The sequence below is a fragment of the Chlamydomonas reinhardtii genome, chromosome 7, assembly GCF_000002595.2.
Source record: "Chlamydomonas reinhardtii strain CC-503 cw92 mt+ chromosome 7, whole genome shotgun sequence".
NCBI classification, from domain to species: Eukaryota; Viridiplantae; Chlorophyta; class Chlorophyceae; order Chlamydomonadales; family Chlamydomonadaceae; genus Chlamydomonas; species Chlamydomonas reinhardtii.
In genome coordinates, this window is record NC_057010.1 from 1,048,893 (window position 1) to 1,069,854 (window position 20,962).

Genomic DNA, 20,962 nt, shown 5'->3' on the forward strand with positions numbered 1-20,962 from the left:
CTGCCCGGTACCTCCATAAGCGTCCACGCAGCTGCAATCCTTCTTGCTGACGGAAGCAAGGAGCCTCCACACCAGAAACACTGCTGCTTGACGCGAGTATGCCATTGTGATGCTGCGTGCATACTGCATAGGGTTTCATAGGATCGGAAATGTGGCTGGCCTTACTATGGCTGCCTAGCCTCCTGATGCTGTACACGTCTGCTTGCACACGTTTCGCATCAACGCCGGCCAATTAGCTACCCCTGGGAGTACTGGCTGCCCGGGCTGCGCAGGCAAGGCTTCAGACTTAAACATGTACTAAAGACCCCGTTCGCCGCCACTGGGTTTGGCAGTCAGGCTAGAACCCTAGATATTCCAGCCGCCACCGTGCTTGGCCAACAGGCGTGTTTGAACATGCATCCACGCGGCCGCAGCAAGCTAGCTCACCCACTGCGGCACAGCTGGCACCGTGGCAATTAAGTCGTCGTACAACCCACCCCTGCCAGCGGAGTGTCACTGTCGTGTACGACACGCTGCCCCCACCGTGCGCGGTCCACACCGAAGCAGCCTACGCCAGCGTCTACCAGCAAGCCATCTAAGAAACGGCGTAAGAGGGCGAGACATGCACGAAGCCGCACCAGGTTGTGCAATTACTCATGTCACGGATCGTACGCCGGTCTGCCGCCGGACTGGCAGACGCCAGAGATGGCACAATGGATATTAGGGACTGCTTCTCTCCTCCTACTTCCATCCTACGTGTGCCCGGGCGGGCCGGGTAAGGTCATCGCCTACCACAACCGTGCCTCAGCGCCCGCGCGCCTGCCCACAATCGGCACAATGGCTTCGGAACGCGCCCCAATACCGGTACCGTACAAGGGCTCTTGCAGGAGCCCAGCTCACATAACCCAGCGACTCCCGTACAAGCCCGACCAAGCATCGCGTAACCGTGTCACTTGGTGCCGAGTATCCGCCACGAACGAACTATGGTTCTCCATTACGGTGTTACCGTACAGTTTATTGTGGGTATTCGTGTGTGCATAAATTGTTTGCCAGCGGCATCTGTCAGTCGGTGGCGGGAGGTCCTGCCATGACAGCAGGGGTGTTTGTGGGTTACTGGGACCCCGAGTGCCACTTCACACTGGGGCCTCACCCCAAAACGTTCAAGCCTCTCACCGCGAGCTGCGAACGCAAACATAACAAATAAAGATGAAGAGGAAGAAGCTCAGGCGCGGGCCCGCATTGCAAATACTTGCAGGAGCCGTGCCACGCGCCGCTCACACTCATTTGCATCCGAGGCCTGAAGCCGAAAACGTTATTCATGGGCATTGAACAGCCCGGTCACGCATCAGAAAGCGACTCTTCACTCATCGCCTCGCCCACTTTCCCCGCTCCACTCTGCTCGTCGATGCACAGTAACATGCATTGGGCTGAGCTGCGCCATCGCCCGCCCCAGCAGATGCTGGCATGGCGTCAGCAGCAGCACCCACCAGCTAGCTCTGGGCCCCGCATTGACCAAATGTTGACAAAGCAATTCAGGCATGCACGCCGCACACGGGCAGCTTGATTTATTGTTTCTCTGGCGCCGCGGCGTGACAGGTACGCCTCACGGGCCCTCTATAAAGCAAGCCACACCAGCAGCCCCACCCCGCAAACTTCAGCGCCCGCTTGCTCACGCCACAGACGGCATGCCCGCGGCCACCACCACGCCGCCGCCCGCGCCCAGCTCCGAACTCATTTGCTTTCCCGCACTCGGCGCGCCCAGCGCCAACGACCGCCGCGCCCTCCGCCGCCCGCTGCCCGCACCATTGCCGCCGCCGCCGGTGCCACCGCGGCCCCCGACGAGGCGGCTGGGGCGCCAGCCGATGGTGGCCATCGCACGGCGCAGCACGTGCCTCACGTGGCCCCGCACGTCCACCTCGGGGGGCACGTGACTCAGCAGCCCGGCCTGGCGCTCCGCGTACGACTTGACGCGGCCCAGGTGCGGCCACAGCACCAGCAGCAGGTAGCCCACCACCAGCACGATGCAGACGACCAGCAGGATGGCGTGCAGCGTGGCCACGTCATTGTAGCGGCCCTCCGAGTACTTGACGAACAGTTCGGCCGCCTGCTGCAGCCCCTCGTATAGGTCGTAGCCGCCCACAGACGACATGTACAGATACCTGCGATGGGGCGAGAGTGAAGTGTCATATGTGTGTGTGTGGGGTGGTGGTGGTGTGGGTGTGTTTGAGTATCATATGTGGAGACTGGGGGCCAGGTTTTAAAACCAGCGGTTGCTTTAAGCAGCCATGTTCGCACGCGCGCACCTGGAGCCGTTGTAGGCGACATCCTGGTCGGAGTCTTGCGTCAGCAGGTGCATCTCAGAGATCATGCGCCGGCACATGACATCTAGTCCGTTGTGTGTGACCTGCATGCGGTGATAGGGTTGGCGGCGTGTTGGCGGCGCGGGGCGGGCGGGCAGCAAGCGTCTGAACTGGCATGAACCGAAACACACGCTCCCCGCTTTGTTCGCAGGTACCGTACGAAGAGTCCATCTCGCATGCTTCAGGCACGCAATGACGCAAGTACTCTCCCGGCTCTCACCCCAAGCCTCCCCAAACGGCCACCAAGCAACTCACACACACGCACGCACCTCATAGTATTGGTCGCCTGGCTTAAAGCACGTGTCCTGCTCGTAGCGGAAGCATCGCTTCTCACGGAAAAATTCAGACGCGAAGGAGGCGGACGCGAAGGTGCTGGCAGGCACAGGCTTGTTGAAAATCGCATTGACCTGCGGCAAGCAAACATGCATGTCATGCGTGTGACAAGCCTGGTAAACAGAGCAGCGTTACAAGAGCGTGCCCGCCACCCCACGCCTCGGGGACGAAGTAAGAAACGTCTGGGCCGCAGGCAAGGCCCAGGCTCGGTGCGCGAGCTGCCACAAACTAGTTACGAAAGTTGCGGCCGCTGTACAGTACAGCCGTACGAACCTGCGTGATGGGCGTGCCTCCGTACATCAGGCTGTTGTACTCCGACTCGAAATACGACAGCTCCCGTACGAGTTGCTCCCGCCATGACTCACGCTCCGCAATGGAGTCCTGGGGTCCAAACACACAAGAACACACAGCGAATTGTAAGCGCAGGCACGCATGATGCTGGCGTCAGGTGCGTAGCGCGGGGCGCCATCAATATTGTACAGGCGGATTGTTCGGATTCATACTGGCGACTTGAAGCAAAGACATTGACACAGCCCGTGTCGACCAAACCCACGTGAGCTAATATAAGCTGAACCCCAGGTGCAGTTGCAGACAGGCACACACGCATACATATAGTCCCCCGTGTTTCTTCACTTGTGATCTCGTACACACACACCGCTGCGCGTTCACCTGCGACACGAAGCCAAAGGCGACGGCACGCACACGCGTGTAGCGGTAGATGACCCGACTGGCCATGTTGAGGGATGCCAGCGGCTGCTGCATTCCGTTGAGCTGCGTGCGCGAGGATGTGCGTGGGGCGGCGGGTGGGTTACAATCATAACTAGTTAGGCACTGGCGTGCTGAAGAGGAGTGGCATTGCACGGAGGGGTTCGGGCGGGGCGTCAGGTCGTGCCACGAGCGCAGCGGAACAGCGTGTATGGCATGCGTGGAGCTGTGAGCTAGCAAGACACAAGCTAGCCGGGGAAGACTATGCCCCTCTCAGGTATGGTACGTCCTTTTCAGCGGCCTTGGCAGGTTGTTGCGGACGCAGACGCATCAACACCGACCTGAACAAAGCTGATGGCGTAGATGACAATGAGTACGATGTTCCACAGCGCGAAGGGAGCCATGAATGTGATGACGTTGACGCGGTTGGGGATCTGCACATGCATGCAAACATGCAGCAGGCATCAGTAATGACACAGGGCCCGCCGCAGGCACCAATAGGCAATGGCGGAGGCGGCAGTCAGGCATACGAGACGCTATCTATTGACGCACAAGATGGCACCAGACCACGCACAAACATCATGCTCTACACCAACGTTACCGTACCAGGTCTTTGCCGTTCACACGCAGGCCCTCCACACGCGCCTCCTTCAATTTTATCACGGCGCCGGCGCCCGACGCGCCCGACTCGCTTCCGTGCTGCATCCGAGGAAGAAAGGAACAAGGCACGCATACCCGAACACGGGATTAGACCGTACGCATACGACACATCGCGCAGTGTTGATTACCGGTACTACTAGGACCTGATATGCCGGAACATGTGCGGGATGCGCTCTCGGCCTGCACGCACGCCACCAACCTGCTGACTTGCCCATTTCTGCGAGGACCCCTGCATCTGCTGCCCGTCTTACCTTGTTGTGGCGGTGGTGGTGGTGGTGGTGGTGGTGATGCTCGCCGTTCCCCATCGCGGAGGATTCGTCCGTTGCGTGTTTCGCAATCGCAGCCGCGCCCACGCCATCCGCCGAGCCCCCAACCATCAGGGCTTTCTGCGTCTTGCCCCCCGCCAGCTTGGCTGCGAGGGCGTTGCCCGAGGCCCCGCCGCCATCGCCGCCGCCACCGTCCTGTTGCGAGGCGGCATCGTCGTGGGCTCCGCCTCCGCCCTTGCCTTCATCCTCTTGGTCGCTCTGGTCTCCGTCATCATCATCATCGCTTTCGTCGAGCGCCAGCTGCGGTGATGCGGGTAGGTGCGGTGGGCTGGGTAAGGCGGCAGGTGTGCGCGTACGCGCCCGGTCGGCGATGTAAAGCACAAGATACCCACAGCCCCATCCATCTTCAGAACCTCTGCTCCTTCATCGCCCATCCACTCAGGCTACCAACTATAGGGATCACGCCTGCACCGCGCCCACCTTCCAAGGCGAAGCATCACCGGGACCCGCCCCGCCCTTCGCCCCCGCCCCCGTATCCCTTCCCTATCCCTTCCCCTCCGCCCCCCCATCCCGTCCCTATCCCTTCCCTTTTCCTTTTCCTTTCCCTTTCCCTTTCCCTTCCCCCCCTCCCCCGCCCCCCCCATACCCCACCGCACCACCGTACGCACCTGTGCGTCCCTGCTGCCCATCTGCCTCAGCACCGGCCCCGGCAGCCCCACCATGGCCAACAGCGGGTACACACGCGCCCGCTCCACGCGCTGCACCAGCACCCACTCGTAGATGAGGCAGCCCAGCTGCACCACCAGCCCCTCCACCACCAGCAGCACGATGAGCACTGCGGGATGAACGGCAAGGCAGCAGGTGGACGGGTGGGCGAGCGCGTGCGTGCGTGGCGGGTGAGGGAGGGATGGAGGTACGGTACGCGCCCGGGCAAGAGCAAGAGCTCGGTAGATAGAGGCAGGGCGTAGGCGGGCGGGGTGCGTGTCAGCATCCAAAGCAAGCCGGCTTGCGGGCATGCCGCCGCCAACCCAGTCACGCACCCTTCTTGAGGTCGTCCACGCTCCTCCAGGCGCTGTCTACCAGCAGATCCAGGCTGTGCGCGTACGAGGTGAACAGCGCCCCCAGCCCGTTGTCTACCAGGAACTTGTAGGTGCGGTGCAGCCTGTGCGTGTTTGCATGTGTGTGTGTGTGTGTTTGTGTGTGTGTGTGTGTATGTTAGGATTGCAAACGTATGTGCGTGTGTGCATACCGTATGTGTCCGCCGTGTGGGTATATATTTGTGCGTGGGTTTACGTTTGTGCGTGGGACTGTGCGGCTGTGCACCGTGATGGGACGGGGGTTGGGCCCGAGGGATAGGCACCCACGCCCTTCCGCCCGCTGGCACTCCCGCCCGCAGTCAGCACAGTGACACACAATCAATCAAGGCATGCACAGCCGATACACGTACGTACGTGCCCACACGCACCGCGCACGCACCACCCGCCGCCGCCGCACCTGTACTCGGCCCCCAGCGCTCGCAGCCAGAACATGGCCTCTCTCGCGGCCGCAATGAAGCGACTGCCCAGGATCCAGACGCCGCCGGTCTGGTTGTAGAAGCGGGGGTTGGCTGTGTCCATCCAGGCCTGTGTGCGTGGTGTGTGGGTGTGGGTGTGCATAAGCGAGGTAGGGAACACGCATGTGCCATAGTATGTGCGTAGTTAGGGTCGGTGAGATGTACGTTCACAACTAGCACGGCGCACGCACGCGCGATACAGTACGCATGCACGGCAAATTATAACAGCACTCACATTGTATCGGTAGTCAGGCTCCGTCCAGGCGTCTGCAAGTGCAAGGCCAGTACACGGCACGGAGTAAGCCCGTGGTCAAATCAACACTGACTCTCATCAATGCCTCGGCAGCACACAGGAGTTGGACTCCGGGATACCGGATTTTGGGATACTGAAACACATTGTGCGCGCCTGCAGCGGCCCAACCAATTCATTGAATCCGCAACCATGTGCGCGATCGACCTGCTGCCCGAATCGCCCCAGGCCTAGCTAGGACCGCCCGCCTAGATAAGCCCAACATTATGGCCACCTCATGCCATGCCGCCACACAAGGTCGCAACGCAGCCGCACTCACCGTACACCCGGCCGGACAGCTTGACTGTTTTGGCGGATGAGTCGCCCATGTACACAAACTGCGGGGTGGGGTTCGATGATAGATAGGTCGAGGCACAAGCATGAATGGAAAGTAAAGAGACAATGTAACATCTGGCGGCCTGCCCAGCGCCCTCCCACAACCGCCGCTGGCGGTGCTGTTGCACCAACATGCCGACCCAGCTGACCCATCTGACAGCCTGACGGCCCTCATCAAGCTTAATCACCACACACCTGATGGTGGCTCTCCATGAAAAGAATGTTCTCCGTAATCTTGCCGATCGTAAAGTTGAGCGAGTTGGCGCACACGCCCACCTTGGCGGTGACGTTGTCCCTCGCGCTGCATTTCGCAAACAGCATCACATCACGAGGCCAGGGGTTTTTAGGCAGACCCCAACAGATACACTGGTGAGAAAGCAGCTGGTCCGTCGTGCACGGCCCTAGGCCACATGCGCCATCCGCATGCTGCGTATGATTTGTATGCGTGGTCGTCAACCTGGACCTGGGAAATTAGAGTGCGCCACAAACGGTAGCTAATATTGACTCAAGTTTTGCTGCTGCATGGGTGTGTGAGTAATAAATGCCGCGGGCATGGTCGTCATAACTCACCAGTATGCGCCCATCATAGCACGGACCTGCGGGCATTTCGGGAGTGGTGGGTGGTGCGTGTTGAATGGATGCATGCCGTTTCAAGGTCAGCCAGCAGCGCAACTTGAGCAGCTGTCTGTATAGCGAGCCCTGCTGAACTTACTGACGCGTACTGAATATTTGCACCGAACACACGTACAACGACGAACGCACACATCATCACTGCTCACCACGATGAGCTGTGAGCGGTCCATGGCCAGGCTTTGGCGGTAGACCAGCTGCACGTCGCTGCGGTTTGATTAATAAGTTGGCGCGCGCAAGTGTTAGGCAAGTTGTGCAATCATGCTGGGGCAGTATGGGGCAATATATAAGATATATGGGAGAGCAACGGATCTAAAGATGACAGGAATGATGGCGGCAGGCAGGTTCACAGGCATTACGAGATGTCGGTGCTTGATTGAGATCATAATGCACATTGCGGCAGGCACGGCCGTTATGCTGCTGGCAGCCTACCTAAAACGCAACTTACTGGTACTCGCTGTCGATCTCGTGCTTGATGATGATGTAGGAGGCGATGTGCATGATCATCATGAGCGCCTGCGCGCATGCACATGCAGGCATGTGCAGCCCTTGATTGTGAGCCGCTTACTGCTGACACCTTCCCCGTTCAGCCAGACGCACCCTGCCCACCCAGGCGCATACACGAACACGCGAGCGCATGCACGCCCGCGCGCACATACTACCCATGCGCACCGCCGAATGCATGTCCTGCACAGCGAGCGAAGAAGAGCGGCACATGCCCCCATCCGTCCCACAAATATACACACACACACACACACACACACACACACACACACGCACCAGCAGCACGTAGCTGTGCACGCGCAGTTTCTCCATGGGGTCTGCCAGCGTGGGCCCCAGCAGCATCTTGTTCAGCGCCTTGAGCAGCCGCGCGCGCCGGCTGTCAATCAGCAGCTCCGTGCCGCCCGTGGAGCCGTCCGTGGCGCCTGTGTCCGTGTGTGTGTGTGTGTGTGTGTGTGTGAAAGTGAGTGTGCGCGTGTGGCTGGGTGCTTGTAACGTTTCACGAATTCACCGGACCCAAACAAACTTTAGAACCGTGTGATCGAAAAGGGCGGGTAGCAGTTTATCAAAAACCTGCAAGTGTTTTCCCTCCCCAGCCTAATCACTTTCACTCACTGGAGATGCCGCTGGCGGCCTGGCTGCCGTCTGCACTCGAATCGCCGCCCTCGCTGCCCTTCTCCCACCCATCGCCCTTGGCGTCATCACCGGTACCGCCGCCGCCGCCGCCGCCGCCATTCGCGGCATCCGGACCCATCATCAGCTCCTGCGCCGGTGCGCCGCGCTGCTTGCCCTCTACAGGGCTCTCAAGGAAGCGAGACGTTTGGCGACTGGCAGCGCCAAAGGCATCGCCGCCGTGTCGGCTGGCCTCAGTGAGGGCCAGCACGCCCTCTTCGGGGATAGCTGCCAAGAGGCCACCGCTGTGCGCTGCGCCGTAGGCCGTGGGGGGCGTGCTGGGAGGCACGTTGGAGCTGGAGCGGGAGGGTGCCAGCTGCTGCTGGCCTGACGCGCGTCGCTCGTGCGAGTGATGCTGGTGGCCGCCTGTTGCTGTTGCTGTTGCCGCCTCGAGGCCGCCGCTGGTGCGGTTGGTGAGGGTGCGCACCCACTGCTCCACAAACTCGGACTTGCTGCCTGCGGTGCGTACGCCCAGGGTGTCATTCCGCGGCAGCAGCGCATGAAGCAGCATGCACGCACGCAAGATGGAGTGCATGCGACACGGCCATGCCATGGTATCCCCTGCTGCAACAGCCGCACGCCCAAGTGCGCCCACACGAACGCACCTGCTTTGCGGTGGAGGCGGGCCTGGTCCTCGGCAACCAGGTCACGGCCACCCGTGTCGTCCAACGCGCCGCCAGCAGCTGCTGCCGCCGGATTCACCTCATCATCATCATCATCTGACACGCGGCCCTCGCCCTCGCCATCCTCGCTCTGGTCGCCGGCACCCTGTTCGCCGCCTGCGGCATCGCTGGCGCCGCTGCCTGCGGCCCCGTCCATGCCTTCCTCCGGTGGAGCGCGCAGGTGACCGTCAGCACCCTCGTGCTGCGCCTGCTCCGCTTGGCCCTGCGGGTGCTGCCCGCGCTGTGTGTTAGCTCGGGATAACCCCGCGGCCTCGTTGCCACGGGAGGCCAGGTGCTGGCGGTGCACCTGTGCGTGTGCATGTGTCGCGGCGGGGACGAGTCAGCTCGGCATGCGTGCGAGTGTCGCATGCACACTTGTGCATTGGCATCAGCACCAGCCCCATCTTATCCCGGTAGCTGCAGCCTGCACCATACGCGGGGGACACGTAGCTAAACGCGTGTGTGTATGTGCGTGTGTGTGTGTAAAAAATAACAAGGAAACCACAATACGCGCAGTTCGATGCAGAGTTACGCCCCCGCATTATCTTGAGAGCGTACCTACCACAGTTGGCCAACCTGCCGAGCCGAGACCACACTAACCCTAAAACCCGTTACGCCCATCTACCTAACCTTGGTTGGGGATTAGTGTCCACACGCTCCCAAGGGTGCAAACCGATGCTGACCCACAACATTCCCGGGGACTCCTAGCCTCAATAGCCCGCCTGCTGATCTCGGTGTGTGTGTGTGTGTGTGTGTGTGTGTGTGCGCGCGCGTGTGTGTTAAAACAGCAAAACGAAGCCCGCCCATCCAGACGGCGGTGTGTGCGAGAGAGAGAGAGTGTGTGTGTGTGTGTGTGTGTGCGCACACACCTGAGACGCCTGTGCCAGCAGCTGGTCGAGCTTCAGCACGCGCATCAGGTCAGCGTGCGCGGCGGCGAATGTCACATCCGGGTGCACCGTGATTGTCACGCGGGGGCGGCCGCCGGGCGCCAGAGCCGACACGCCCTGAAGGAAGATGCGCATGTTGCCTGCGTGCGTGATGTGCAGGTCAACAGGGGCAGCGCGTCACCAACACAAGTCAGCAAGTTGCAGCATTCGTGGGACTCGGGCGGTATGCGGCGCGGACCCACGGCGCACGTGTCTGGTGATGAGAAGCAGCAGTCCGGCAATCCGCACCCAACCATGCGACCTGACGACGCACTGACCGCAGGCCAGGTACGCACAAGGAGGCCATCCAGCAACACACAAAAGACTGCAAGACACAAGTCTATCTGCCGCGCGCACCGGTGTCGGGGTGCGGCCCAATGAAGGCCATTTGGGGGCTGACGGTGCCTTGGTCCGCGGCACCCTTGAGCGCAGAGCGCTTCTTGCTGTGGCCCTTGGAGTGCTTCTCCACCAGCTGGGTCCACGTGGTGTTGGCGTCCACGCCGTCAATGAACCTGCGGGCACACAAGCGCATTTCAGTGAATCGTATGCATACAGGTCTCAGTTGCCATCGATGGTGAAGCTGGCTGCTGGCAGCAAGCATCACAAGCGATCCAGACAGCCCGTCCCATGCACACGCGCCGTTCAGCCAGCACCACCAGCGCCATTACCCGCAGCGATCGCGCACAAGCGCCGCAAGCCCCTTACCCAAACCACACACCGCTCCCCCCCTGCCTTGCCCCCTGCACTCACTTCTGCAGCGGCTTCTTTCCCAGGATGGAGGAAGGCAGGCCCACAATGAGCCCAGCCATGATGTTGGCTTTCTTGATCACCATCTGCTCGTCCATCTCGACCACACCGGCCAGCAGATCGCGCCGCCACAACGTGACTCGCAGCCGGATGGCGAGCTGCCCGAACTCGTCCAGCACGGGCTTGCCGTCCTCGTCCAACACCTCGCTCTCATCCAGCTCCACCTGCGCACGCGCGTGTGTTTGTACAAGGGAAACGACAAGATTGCATGTGTGTGTGTGTGTGGTAGGAAAACACAAGCGGAAAGGTAGGGTAACGTGGTTTTGCGGTAGGTATGGCAGGATTGAGATGCTCATCATGTGCACTGCAAGCTTAGTGGTTGCCTGATGGGCGCCCGCTGTGCGCGCGACGGACGCACGCACCTGGAGGCAGGCGGAGCGGGAGACGCGTTTGGCGCCTTTGGCCCCGGGCATCTGGGCGCCGTTGATCGCGGGCAGGTGCGGCGCGGCCTCAGTGGGCGGCGCCTGGACACGCACACGCCAGGAAGAGCCTGTGTGCACAGAAGCGCAAGCACACAAGCACACATACACAGTCATATGCACGGGTTTCGCCTCCCTACGGTCGATGCATATCATGTGTGGGCACACGCTGGATGCATGCCAGGTCATAACATAATCAGCGGTACACCCGTGCACTCCCACCCCTTCCAACGTCATGCCACGTACATGACCCTCCGCCGCACGCCTCGCACCCTTAGCTGATGCCTCTGCACCACAGCCCCGCACACGGTGCCCACACGCACACATACCTGGCGTCTCCTTCTCCTTCTCCAGCAGCGCCATGATGAACAGCTGCATCTGGTCGGCGCCGTTGCGGTCACGCCACTGCAGGTGCCGTACAGGGATACCGAACAGAGGAACAAGTAACGCGGTGCGGGTGCGGGTGCGGTCACTCGTGAAGCCGCCAATGCCGTAGTCCACACCATCCAACCAACCAGCGAGAGAAAGCGTGTCCCCCAGTCCCAAACCAAGCTCTCCTCGCCGCGCATGCAGACTCCGCCCGTGCCCACGGCAACCTCAACAGCCCCTGCTCTTCCCTTCCCTTCCCCGTCCTGCCCCATGCCGTGTCCTGCCCTTCCCTTCGCTTCCCTTCCCTGCCCACCGCTGCCTTTCTCTTTCCCATTCTATCCCTCCTCCCCTGCCCTGCCCACCTCGGTAAACACGTCCACGAAGTCATGCAGGCTGTGGCCCAGCAGCTCGCCAGCCCGGAAGTCGAAGAGCTCCGCCTCGGGCCGGTTCACCTCCAGCACGCGGCCGTCAAAGCTGGTCGTAACCACCAACCGCTTCTCGTCGTACAGCTCATCCGCCGGCACCTTGTCGATCTGTAGTGAAGGAAATGTTCACAACGCGAATCATTGATGCTGCGTGGGTCGGTTGGTGTGCACCGATACCTCCTTGCTCCATGCCCCGGACATCAAGGGCACAAGACCTGCCTCTGAGGCTCTGACCGCCAACGCCCCCGCCACTGCCCGCCACCATTCCCCCCCTATGCCCCCTCTACCTGTGCTCCACTCGTCTTAGCTCGGTTTGGTTTAGCTTGGGCTGACATGTACAACAACACCCCTCCCCGCCACTGCCCACCGCTGGCGCCCGGCCACTCACCGACACCACATACAGCGACATGCCGTCCTGCTGCTGGCCGCCGGTGGTGCTGCGGACCTTGATTCGCACAGGCACCTGGTTGCCGTTCTCGTTAACAAGGTGCACCACCCGGCCCGAGCGGCAGCTGGTGATGGCGGGCGTCACGGGCGGGTCCTGCAGGCGGTTTTGAGCGGAACGTGAGAGGACACGAACTAATCAAGACTGGGTGCTGAGTACCGTGTGCCGGACCAGATCCATAGGTGCAAAGGCTAACATAACGATTGCCACCCATGTGTGCATGCTTCGTGCGTGCGGGGTTGCAGCGTGCCAGGGCACACACGTGTTTGCAGCGACCCTATTGCCCCGCTTCACAACCCTAACCCCCCAGGCCTCTTCACATACACACCTTGAGCCACTTGGCATGCAGTGTGTTGTACGGCGCCGGCAGCAGCTGGTCCAGCTTCATGGTGGCCAACTTGCGCATGGGGAAACCGAGCAGTGTGGACACGCCTGCCGAGCAAAACCGCATGCGCATGTGTGTGTCCACCACAATCATGTTGCCCTCCTCGCCGTCGGTGCGGTTGCACGTGAGCACGTAAATGCGCTGGTTGTCCGTGCCTGGCAAATGAGGCGGGCGGGTGGGGACGGAAAGATGAGTGGGGCGAAACGTGCACATGGTAACAAGGAGCACGAGCGTGGAATGCCGTGCTAATAGGGTGCGAGCCAGCAACCTGAAGGACGTTGCGCTGTCATGACCAAGCGGGCATCATGCCGCCCCCCGCCCCCCCAAGCAACAGCGCCACTGGTGCACGTGTGTGTGTGTGTGTGTGTGTGTGTGTGTGTGTGTGTGTGTGTGTGTGTGTGTGTTCACTGCTGCCTCACCCGCCATGCCGAGGGTGACGTCCACGGGCACGGGGTCCAGGTAGCGGTGCGCCAACAGCAGGCTGCGCGTGGATGGGACGAACGAGGCGGGCGAAAGGGGCATTTAAGGATGAGTATTACTGCGGTCGTTCAGGGGCTTCCGTGCCGCCAAGGCTTATATCTTCAATGGCAGGACCCCCATCCCCTCCGGTTTAGTTTGGGCTGGTATTAACAACCCCCCCTCCCACACACACACAAACACACACCTGGCAGTCATGGTGCGGGACTCGAGCTCGGACGCGGTGGCGTCGCGGCAGCGCTCAAGCAGCAGCTCGATGTCGGAGGGCGGGCTGGCGGCCAGAGACAGCAGCGTGCGGCCCACCTGGTGGTTGGGGGGTTGGAGGTGGTGGTGGTGGGGTGGAGGTGGTGGTAGTGGGGTGGTGGTGGTGGTGGTGGTGGTGGTGGGGGGGGGGTGTAGGTGGGTTGGGGAAGGGGGAGGGTTTTGTCACTCAACCCAATCAGGACCTGACCAAACCAGTCTAGCGCGAGGTGAGCTGGGCAGGCCAGAAGGTGCAGACGCTTGGTACGCTATAAGCATGTACACGCGTGCGCGGCGGGTGTCACGGGTGCAGTGCCGCTGGAGCCTGTCCTGCCCTGCTCGGTATCGGCGCGTATCAGTAAATGCAGCCACCAGCACGCACCCCCGCCGCCGCCACTCACCACCTCGCCCTCCGTGACGCCGATCATGCTTGCGAACTGCTGGTCGCCGCACAAGATGACGCCCGAGGGCGCCACCCAGCACCGCACGTTGCGCGTGCTGCTCGCCATGGGCCGGACCACGCCCAGGAACACACTGCGGGTGCGGGTGCAAGGCGGGTGGAGGTCGATGCGGGTGCAGGGCGGGTGAAGGTCGGTGCGTGCCTCATACATGGCCATGCGTGTACTCGTGTGCATGGCATGGAGGCAGTCGGCCAATGCCGGACGGACACACATTACGGTAGTAGCGCCTATCTAGGTAGGTCCCTGCCGCAGGCACTGCCGCCTCACCTGTCGGTACCGGTACCACTCATCTTGGTCACGCAAAGCGACATGGGCATGACGTAGCGCTCCTGCGGTTTTCGATTACGGAAGGCAAGCACGTAACGGCACCATTCCGACCGGAGGAAGCTTCACAGTTGAGCATCCAGCGAACTCCCAGTTGCTTCGTGCCCGCCCCTTCACACATAGCGCTACTGAGTCCAACTATAACAGCGCACGCACGCACGCGCACGCACAGCAGCAGCAGCGCACGCAGTCGCCAAGCCAGTGGTGCACGAGCCAGCCAAAACAACGCACCTTGTGCAGCGCGATGACCTCGCGCACGCTGTCCAGGATGCGCGGCTCTCCACCACCCGCGTAGCGCTGTAGGTAGGAGGCGTGGCGCTGGCTGAAGGGCGGCGGCATCAGCACTGACACGTTGCTGCCCTCCAGCTCGCCCTTGCCGTAGCCAAACACGCGCGACACCGCCTGTGTGCGTGCGGACAGGCGTGCGTGTCAAATGGTAGGTTTAGTATACCCATGAGCAGGACAGAGCCGGACTAGCAGGACAGCAGTGCAAGAGGCGCAGGCAAGTAACACCGAGCAGTGCTGTAGTAAGGCCGCACGCACGCACGCACGCACGCACGCACCTGGCTGCACATCATGATGGTGCCCTCCGCGTTGATCACAATCACGGCGTCATCCTCCATGGACATGGACGTCAGGAAGTCGGGCTTGCTGGGGTTGCCCTGCACCGCGCTCAGGTCCAGGTTCATGATGGCGTCGCCGCCGCCGTTGCGCGAGGCCTCGGCGAAGGCACGGGTGGCTGCCACGGGGTCGTGCTTCACATCCTCCAGGAACTTGCCGTACACACGCAGCAGTTTGCCGTTGGTTGGGTAGCGCTCCAGCACCCTGTGAGGAGAGCCGGCCAGTCAGGCAAAAGAGCTCGAGAGGCCACAAGTAACGCGCGCACGTACGCACATGCCGGTTGATTCGGCGGGCGGCGGCTGACGTGCGTCATCCGGGGTAGGGCATGCCCGCATGAGGATGCATGACTTGTGTTTGCTCTAACTCAGTGCCGCACTATCCCGCCTTGCAATCCCGCAGCTTGCTGGCGGCAATGTCGGCAGCCCGCACACGCATCCCCACATACATCCTTCAGACAAGTAAGGAAACCCGCCGCAAACCCAACACCGCTCGAGCATAAGCCCTCACCTCTTGTACACCTGGTGCGCGCGCTGTGTGCCGGCCTCCAGCTCGTCAAATGCTTTGTCCACTTCGCGCACCTTGACGGACGACTTGGCCAGCAGCCCCCACAGCTCCGCCTGTAGCAGCAGCACTTCCTTGTGTACACGCACCACCGCCCTGTGGCCAGCAGAAGGAGAGAGCGGCGAACGGGTAGAGAGGTCACACACAGTTTGGGACGGTAAGGACCAGCGACAACTGGTTAAAGTGCCCGCCCCCGTCACATGTGCGCGCACGGTTTTGGTCCTCTTTGCTTTTTAGTGCGTTCGCTACACACATCGCACGCGCACGCACACACGCCCGCACCTGAAGTTGCGCCTGAACTCGATGTAGGCCTGCAAGTCCATGCCGCCATCCTGGCTATCCTTGAGCTTCTTGCTGGCCTCGCCCGTGCAGAAGATCTGTGTGTGCGGCGCAAAGCGTGTAAACCACATTTGAGAACAAGATGCGCGTAAGAACGGCTCAAGGTGTGTGGCTGGGCAGCGTGCTAGCGCGGCATAGGCGCGCCACAAGCAACCGCTGCATGCGGGACGTACGAGCCGCAGGTGCATGAATGAGAAGATGCCACGCACGCCGCATCGCACACAACACACACGTACGAGCACCTACCTGGTATCGCTCAATGAAGCTGGGCCCGTGTTTGGCGGCTAGTTGCAGCTGTGTGCGGCTGGCGGGGCCGTCCTTCTTCACTTCCAGCAGGAAGTTCGCATAGCTGTGGGGCAGTTGGGTTTAGTTTATTCCAAACGCAACAACAAGGGGTTACTTGGGGTGCATGTGTGGTGGTGAGCAGCGCGCAGTGCGCCAGTGCGCCGACTAATAAGTCACGATATGGCACGTGCCCGTACCAACGCAAGTAAGCGTATGATTGTTAAGAAACGCGTCAGGACGTTCCCGCTCCTTCGGTCAGCAGACCGCCAGCGCGATCGAACCACCACCCAGTAAGACTCACAGGATGTAGAGGAATGGCGAGTTGGGCATTGCCTGCAGCCCGGCCTTGATGACCGTCTCACCCAGCGCCCCCGTCTCCTCGTCCACCACGCCGTCGATGTCGAACTTGCGCATGACGCGACTGAGCACCTCCACCTCTTGCGGGTCGTCTACCTTATGCACGCGACTCAGCTTGACGCCCGGCGGTAGGTTCTTGAACTTGTTGGAGGCTCGCATCACCCACCAGTTGTGTGCGGCGCACACAAACCAGCTTCCCACGATGACCGGGAAGATGCCGTACAGCACATTCTGCACATGTGCGGGCACAGGTGGGGAAGCGGAATTGGAGGCTGCGGAGTGTGGACTAGAACTCTAGCCGACAGCATTAACACCGTGGAAGGGAGAGGGCGCTAAGAGGTGAGCAAATGATTCAAGCTCCAACGGGTTGCCGGCGTGGGTTGGATGCACACGTGCCGGCGTGGGTTGGATGCATGCAGCGGCGCCTGTTCATCACCCACCATCGTCATGTCGGTGCGATACTCAATGGTCTTGACGCCGCTCTTGAACTCCACCACAGCGAGCAGGACAGCCACGTACAGGATGCCCGACCACATGGAACACCACACCACGTTGACGACCGGTCGGTAGAAGGGCAACTGCAGGCAGTTGGTCGTCATGGGATGAGAGCGTGTTCCAGCAAGTGCTGGGAACAAGTCTTGCATGGGAGAAGCCGCAGGTGAACATGACTAACCCAGATACTCCCTGATGCGCCCTCTGAGAGTGTCACGTGCCATGTACGAACACGAGCAGCTCCGCGGGAGTGCAGCGACGCGACTAAACGAAGTAAGCGCGTGCCTCCTCTCAAGCCTACCTCGGCGGGTGCTCACGGTCCAACTCTGAGCGGCGGATACAAGTTCCGCAACCCAAAAGCCCGCGGCCCTTTACCACCTGAGAGCGCAACGCCGCAAACGAACCCGCCACCGCACCCACCCTTCGGAAGTTCCACCACCAGATGAGGAGGACGCTGAGGAGGATGATAATGGCCTGGGGTTTGGGCCAGCTCTGCATATCGTCAGCCACAATCTGCGGGCGGCAGGGCAGCGACACGCACACGTGTCAGTGCCCTTGCTTGCGTTCAGGCCCGCCTGTCGAATGGGGCGGGGTTGCATAAACTACGGCAACAGCGGTGTGCAGACTTACGACGTAGATGGCTTTTGCGCACAGGATCTTCAGTCGCGTGACAGCAGCGGGCGAGGCTAAGTACCCACGCGATACAGGGTTGAGGTCTGACGAGGCGATGACCCTGATGGATGGAGCAGGAAGGGGTTTAGATGAGAGACAGGTCTCCACAGCAAGAGCGGGGAGCACCTGAGGGAAGGGGCCCCGGGTGGGCGCGATCTCTGCCATACCGTATCACAAGCACGGAGCACACAGCCCAAGTATGGATACGGTACTTAAAGGGCACCCATGCCCCCCGTTTGCCAACTCACATGAAGGCTGTGATGGCGAAGAACAGGAACGCGGTGACCCCCGCCACGCTCAAGTGCAGGATGTGCGGCATCGCCAAGCACACTGGGTTTAAGGCGCGGGACGGAGTTACAGGCATGGCGGGTGGGGTTGCAATCATGATTAGTTGAGGAAGGGGGGGCAGAGATTGGCACATTGGGTGCCGTATGCGTGCGGTGCAGCAGTGCTGCCAGGGTATTCCGCAGCTGATCCTGACAGGGCACAGCTGACCCAACGCCCCTACTTACTGACATCCGTGAAGTACACGTGATTCTGCGCAGGGAGTTAAACGAGGCAAGCGCCGTCAGGTGCAAGCATACCATGGGAAGGATGTGTGCACCGACAGTTGGCGCAGTAGTGTCAGGGTCGTCACAACAGTACAGGCCATGACGTAGACAAGCTGCGCCGCGTACCTTGACGGGACTGGTGAAGTTGCAGTTGGCCGCAAACACAAAGTAGTCAAAGAACGAGATGTACAACTGGATGAACATGACTGGTGGGCAAGTGCAAGTGAACAGCGAAGGGCAGGCGGGAGAGAGGTTGTGAGCGTTATTTCAAGGCAACGACCAAAGGAACCTTAGGCAATCGATACGAGCGGCGTATGACGCAGTTGACGCCGCTGGTCGGGTGCTGTGTCAATAGGCCCATGCCAAGGGCGACTCAGCGTGGCAACGAAGCTGCACCTGCTACACTCGGCCATCCCCGCACGCGTCAAACGCACCCACCCACCATCGAACAGGACATGAAGCGCGGTCGCGAAGGTCTTGAGCCATTTGGAGTGCTCCTGCCGGCGCATCGCCAGCGTCAGCCACACCAGCCCCATCAGGGCCACAAATACGGCTGCGACGGGCCAAGAGGAATACGGTAGAAGCGTAGGGATACTAACAGATCAGTGCAAAAGCTGCGGTTGCCGTTTGCTCCAGCAGGATTGGCATTTCTAGATCGATTGCGGAACTTCCCACCTGCAACCATAATGTACAGAACCAAGATGTAGGTGTCATAGCCTGTGAGCAGCGTGCGAAGGGGCACATCCGGGCGTATCGAGGCGAGTAAAGTCTTTGATACAGGTTTGGTGGTAGCGGGCGTGCGAGCAGGTGACAAAAATGCAGCAGCGTGGCTGTTCTGGCCGTACGACCGGACACGCCGGTGAGGTTACACTCATCAGACTTCTTGTCAGCCTGATGTGGCTCATCAGCAACCTCAATTACCGTAAAGTCTCATGATCGGAGAACGCCACACCGTCCACCGGATGACCTGCCACACTGCGCACAACGGTAACGTGACATGGTCAATCTCAGTAGCTGTGCTGGCCGCCGACGTGCACTCAACCTGAGTTCAGCCATCCCTCGCCGGCAAGACCATCTTTAAATCGGCTGAGTGGTGAGACGGAAATAGATTGGCAGGACGGATGGTGCGATGGGCTGACAGGCGCATCGGATATTGCGGGGTCGTTGCCCTCCTTCCCTCCCTCCCTCCCTCCTTTCATCGCTCCCTCCCTCCCTCGCCCGCTCCCTCCCTCGCCGCCTCGCTCCCTCCTTTGCCCCCTCGCGCCCGGCGTCCCTCCCACGATCTCGGCCCACTTGCCTGGGTTGTTCGTGTCGATCTTCCACGCGCGCATACTGGGGTTGAAAACGACGATTAGGCTACACTGTGGGTTGCAAAAAGTGCGCGTGAGCGGCGGAGCGAGGCAGGGTCCGTCTTCATCAGAAAATGTGGTACAATACGGGCATACGCGCGTGGGCATGCATGTGGAATGCTTTGGTCGCCACCAGCGCCACACGCTGCTGTTCTCCCTCCTCGCAGCCCCTATGAGTGAACCAGCCTGCAGCTGCATTGCGCGAGCACTACTGCCTCGGATTCGCCGGACTCGCCTACCTCAGGGGCTCAGCCCCACATTCAATTGCGCTGCACAACACAGTTCTGCCTAAGAGCGTGTCGACAACACCCACAATCCATATCCACTCACCAGCCCCTCCAGCACAATCTTTATGAGCGCGAACTTCCAGCTGCTAAGTGCCACCTGGCGTACCAGCGTGTACATGCCTGGGCGGGTTTTGGGTGCAAGCCGAGCAGCAGCGACAGGCATATGATTGCGTGATATGCCCTTTGCGGGGATGTCGGGGCCGGCACTGCGCATGCACCCGGCCCAAGACCCAGGACCCTGCCCCCAAGCCAGCTCACATTGGAAGATTCCCTCCTGCAGGGTTTTCCTCTGCTCCAACAGGTCCACCTCATCGCGCTCAGAAGAGTTCCTGGGAAGTGTGAACAGGTGGCGCCAGGGAAAAGGCTCAGTGAGGTACCCGCACTACACGGTGCGCCTCACAACGCCAAGCCGTACAAAACACTGATTGAGCAGTCCTGGACATCCCAGACCTGAGCACCGCGAGGAAGGCTCTATGTCCTAAACGGGGCATGTGCAATTGGCCCACAGGAAGTTTCAAACTGCCTGCTGGGACACGTGCGTGCGTGGCGGGGGCGACGGGTCCGGACGGCCAGCGGGCAGGGCACCGGTCAAGCTGTGCCTGCCGGAAAGCCGCTAACTGATACGATGCGATTATGCTATTGTGGCGACTGGTTGGCGACCAGCCAGAGAGCCGGAAGCGCAAAAGTACGCGTGTCCCTCTTGTCGAGAAGTTCATGTGCTCATTGGGTTATTGGTCAGCGCTGTCAAATCCCTAATGTTCAATGGCTGCGGTCCATGTCCAGGGCGAACCCGGGGCACCAAGGAGACGATGGACTTGGTCTCTCTTCCGCGGGCTTGCACTAAAACGCTCGCGCAGGCAGCCTTATAAAAGCCGCCACACAACTCCATTGCTGTGTGGCCTCGCGCTACGGTCTGCAGAGCCTCCTTATCAGACGAAGGCCAGGCGCAATTCTTGTTGTTCGTTCCAACTTCGCATGCCATTTCGCGCTCCCAGCTCACGCCTACCTCTCGCGCAGTTTGAGAAACTTGGCGTCGCTGCGCTGCGACGAGGTTTGAGAGCCGGGCCCTGCGCTCGACGCGGTCCCTGAAGTCCTGGAGGACCCCCCGTCGTCGTCTCTCTCCATAGCGCTATGACTAGCGTAAGACTTATCCTAGCTCCAGCGGGAATGCGCAGAGAGCGCGCTGACGCTGGAGAAAGGCGGCATGCAGCTCGTCGGTCAGCTC

The 20,962-nt window shown here is 60.9% G+C and overlaps 1 protein-coding gene across 1 annotated transcript; it reads right to left on the reverse strand.

Annotated features, from left to right (window-relative positions):
* Window positions 1-120: 120 nt before the first annotated feature.
* Window positions 121-20,953, reverse strand: CHLRE_07g319650v5 (uncharacterized protein). Its single transcript, XM_043063955.1, has 51 exons — window positions 20,744-20,953; window positions 19,996-20,066; window positions 19,781-19,857; window positions 19,399-19,462; window positions 19,023-19,076; window positions 18,777-18,818; window positions 18,544-18,654; window positions 18,228-18,307; window positions 18,063-18,087; window positions 17,799-17,880; window positions 17,509-17,611; window positions 17,299-17,391; window positions 16,827-16,964; window positions 16,331-16,617; window positions 15,991-16,093; window positions 15,688-15,782; window positions 15,352-15,501; window positions 14,787-15,048; window positions 14,455-14,625; window positions 14,167-14,228; window positions 13,840-13,972; window positions 13,386-13,501; window positions 13,141-13,202; window positions 12,665-12,876; window positions 12,280-12,432; window positions 11,829-11,999; window positions 11,427-11,502; window positions 11,041-11,168; window positions 10,622-10,842; window positions 10,229-10,383; window positions 9,815-9,972; window positions 8,889-9,252; window positions 8,227-8,739; window positions 7,891-8,036; window positions 7,559-7,626; window positions 7,260-7,317; window positions 7,051-7,076; window positions 6,676-6,781; window positions 6,425-6,482; window positions 6,091-6,122; window positions 5,798-5,925; window positions 5,344-5,465; window positions 4,972-5,138; window positions 4,289-4,603; window positions 3,984-4,076; window positions 3,719-3,811; window positions 3,342-3,443; window positions 2,946-3,053; window positions 2,609-2,746; window positions 2,283-2,383; window positions 121-2,138 (listed from the first exon to the last, which is right to left on the reverse strand). Exons 1-51 carry the CDS (start codon window positions 20,860-20,862, stop codon window positions 1,649-1,651), a joined length of 7,002 nt encoding a protein of 2,333 aa, XP_042922523.1. The 5' UTR covers window positions 20,863-20,953; the 3' UTR covers window positions 121-1,648.
* Between the last annotated feature and the right edge of the window lie 9 nt (window positions 20,954-20,962).

Coding starts and splice junctions, on each gene's coding strand:
- CHLRE_07g319650v5 (XM_043063955.1), bottom strand. CDS start 20,862: ATGGAGAGAGACGACGACGGGGGGTCCTCCAGGACTTCAGGGACCGCG. Junction 19,858..19,995: donor GCAGGAGGGAATCTTCCAAT/GTGAGCTGGCTT, acceptor AAACCCGCCCAG/GCATGTACACGCTGGTACGC. Junction 6,123..6,424: donor GCTGTCCGGCCGGGTGTACG/GTGAGTGCGGCT, acceptor TTGCACTTGCAG/ACGCCTGGACGGAGCCTGAC.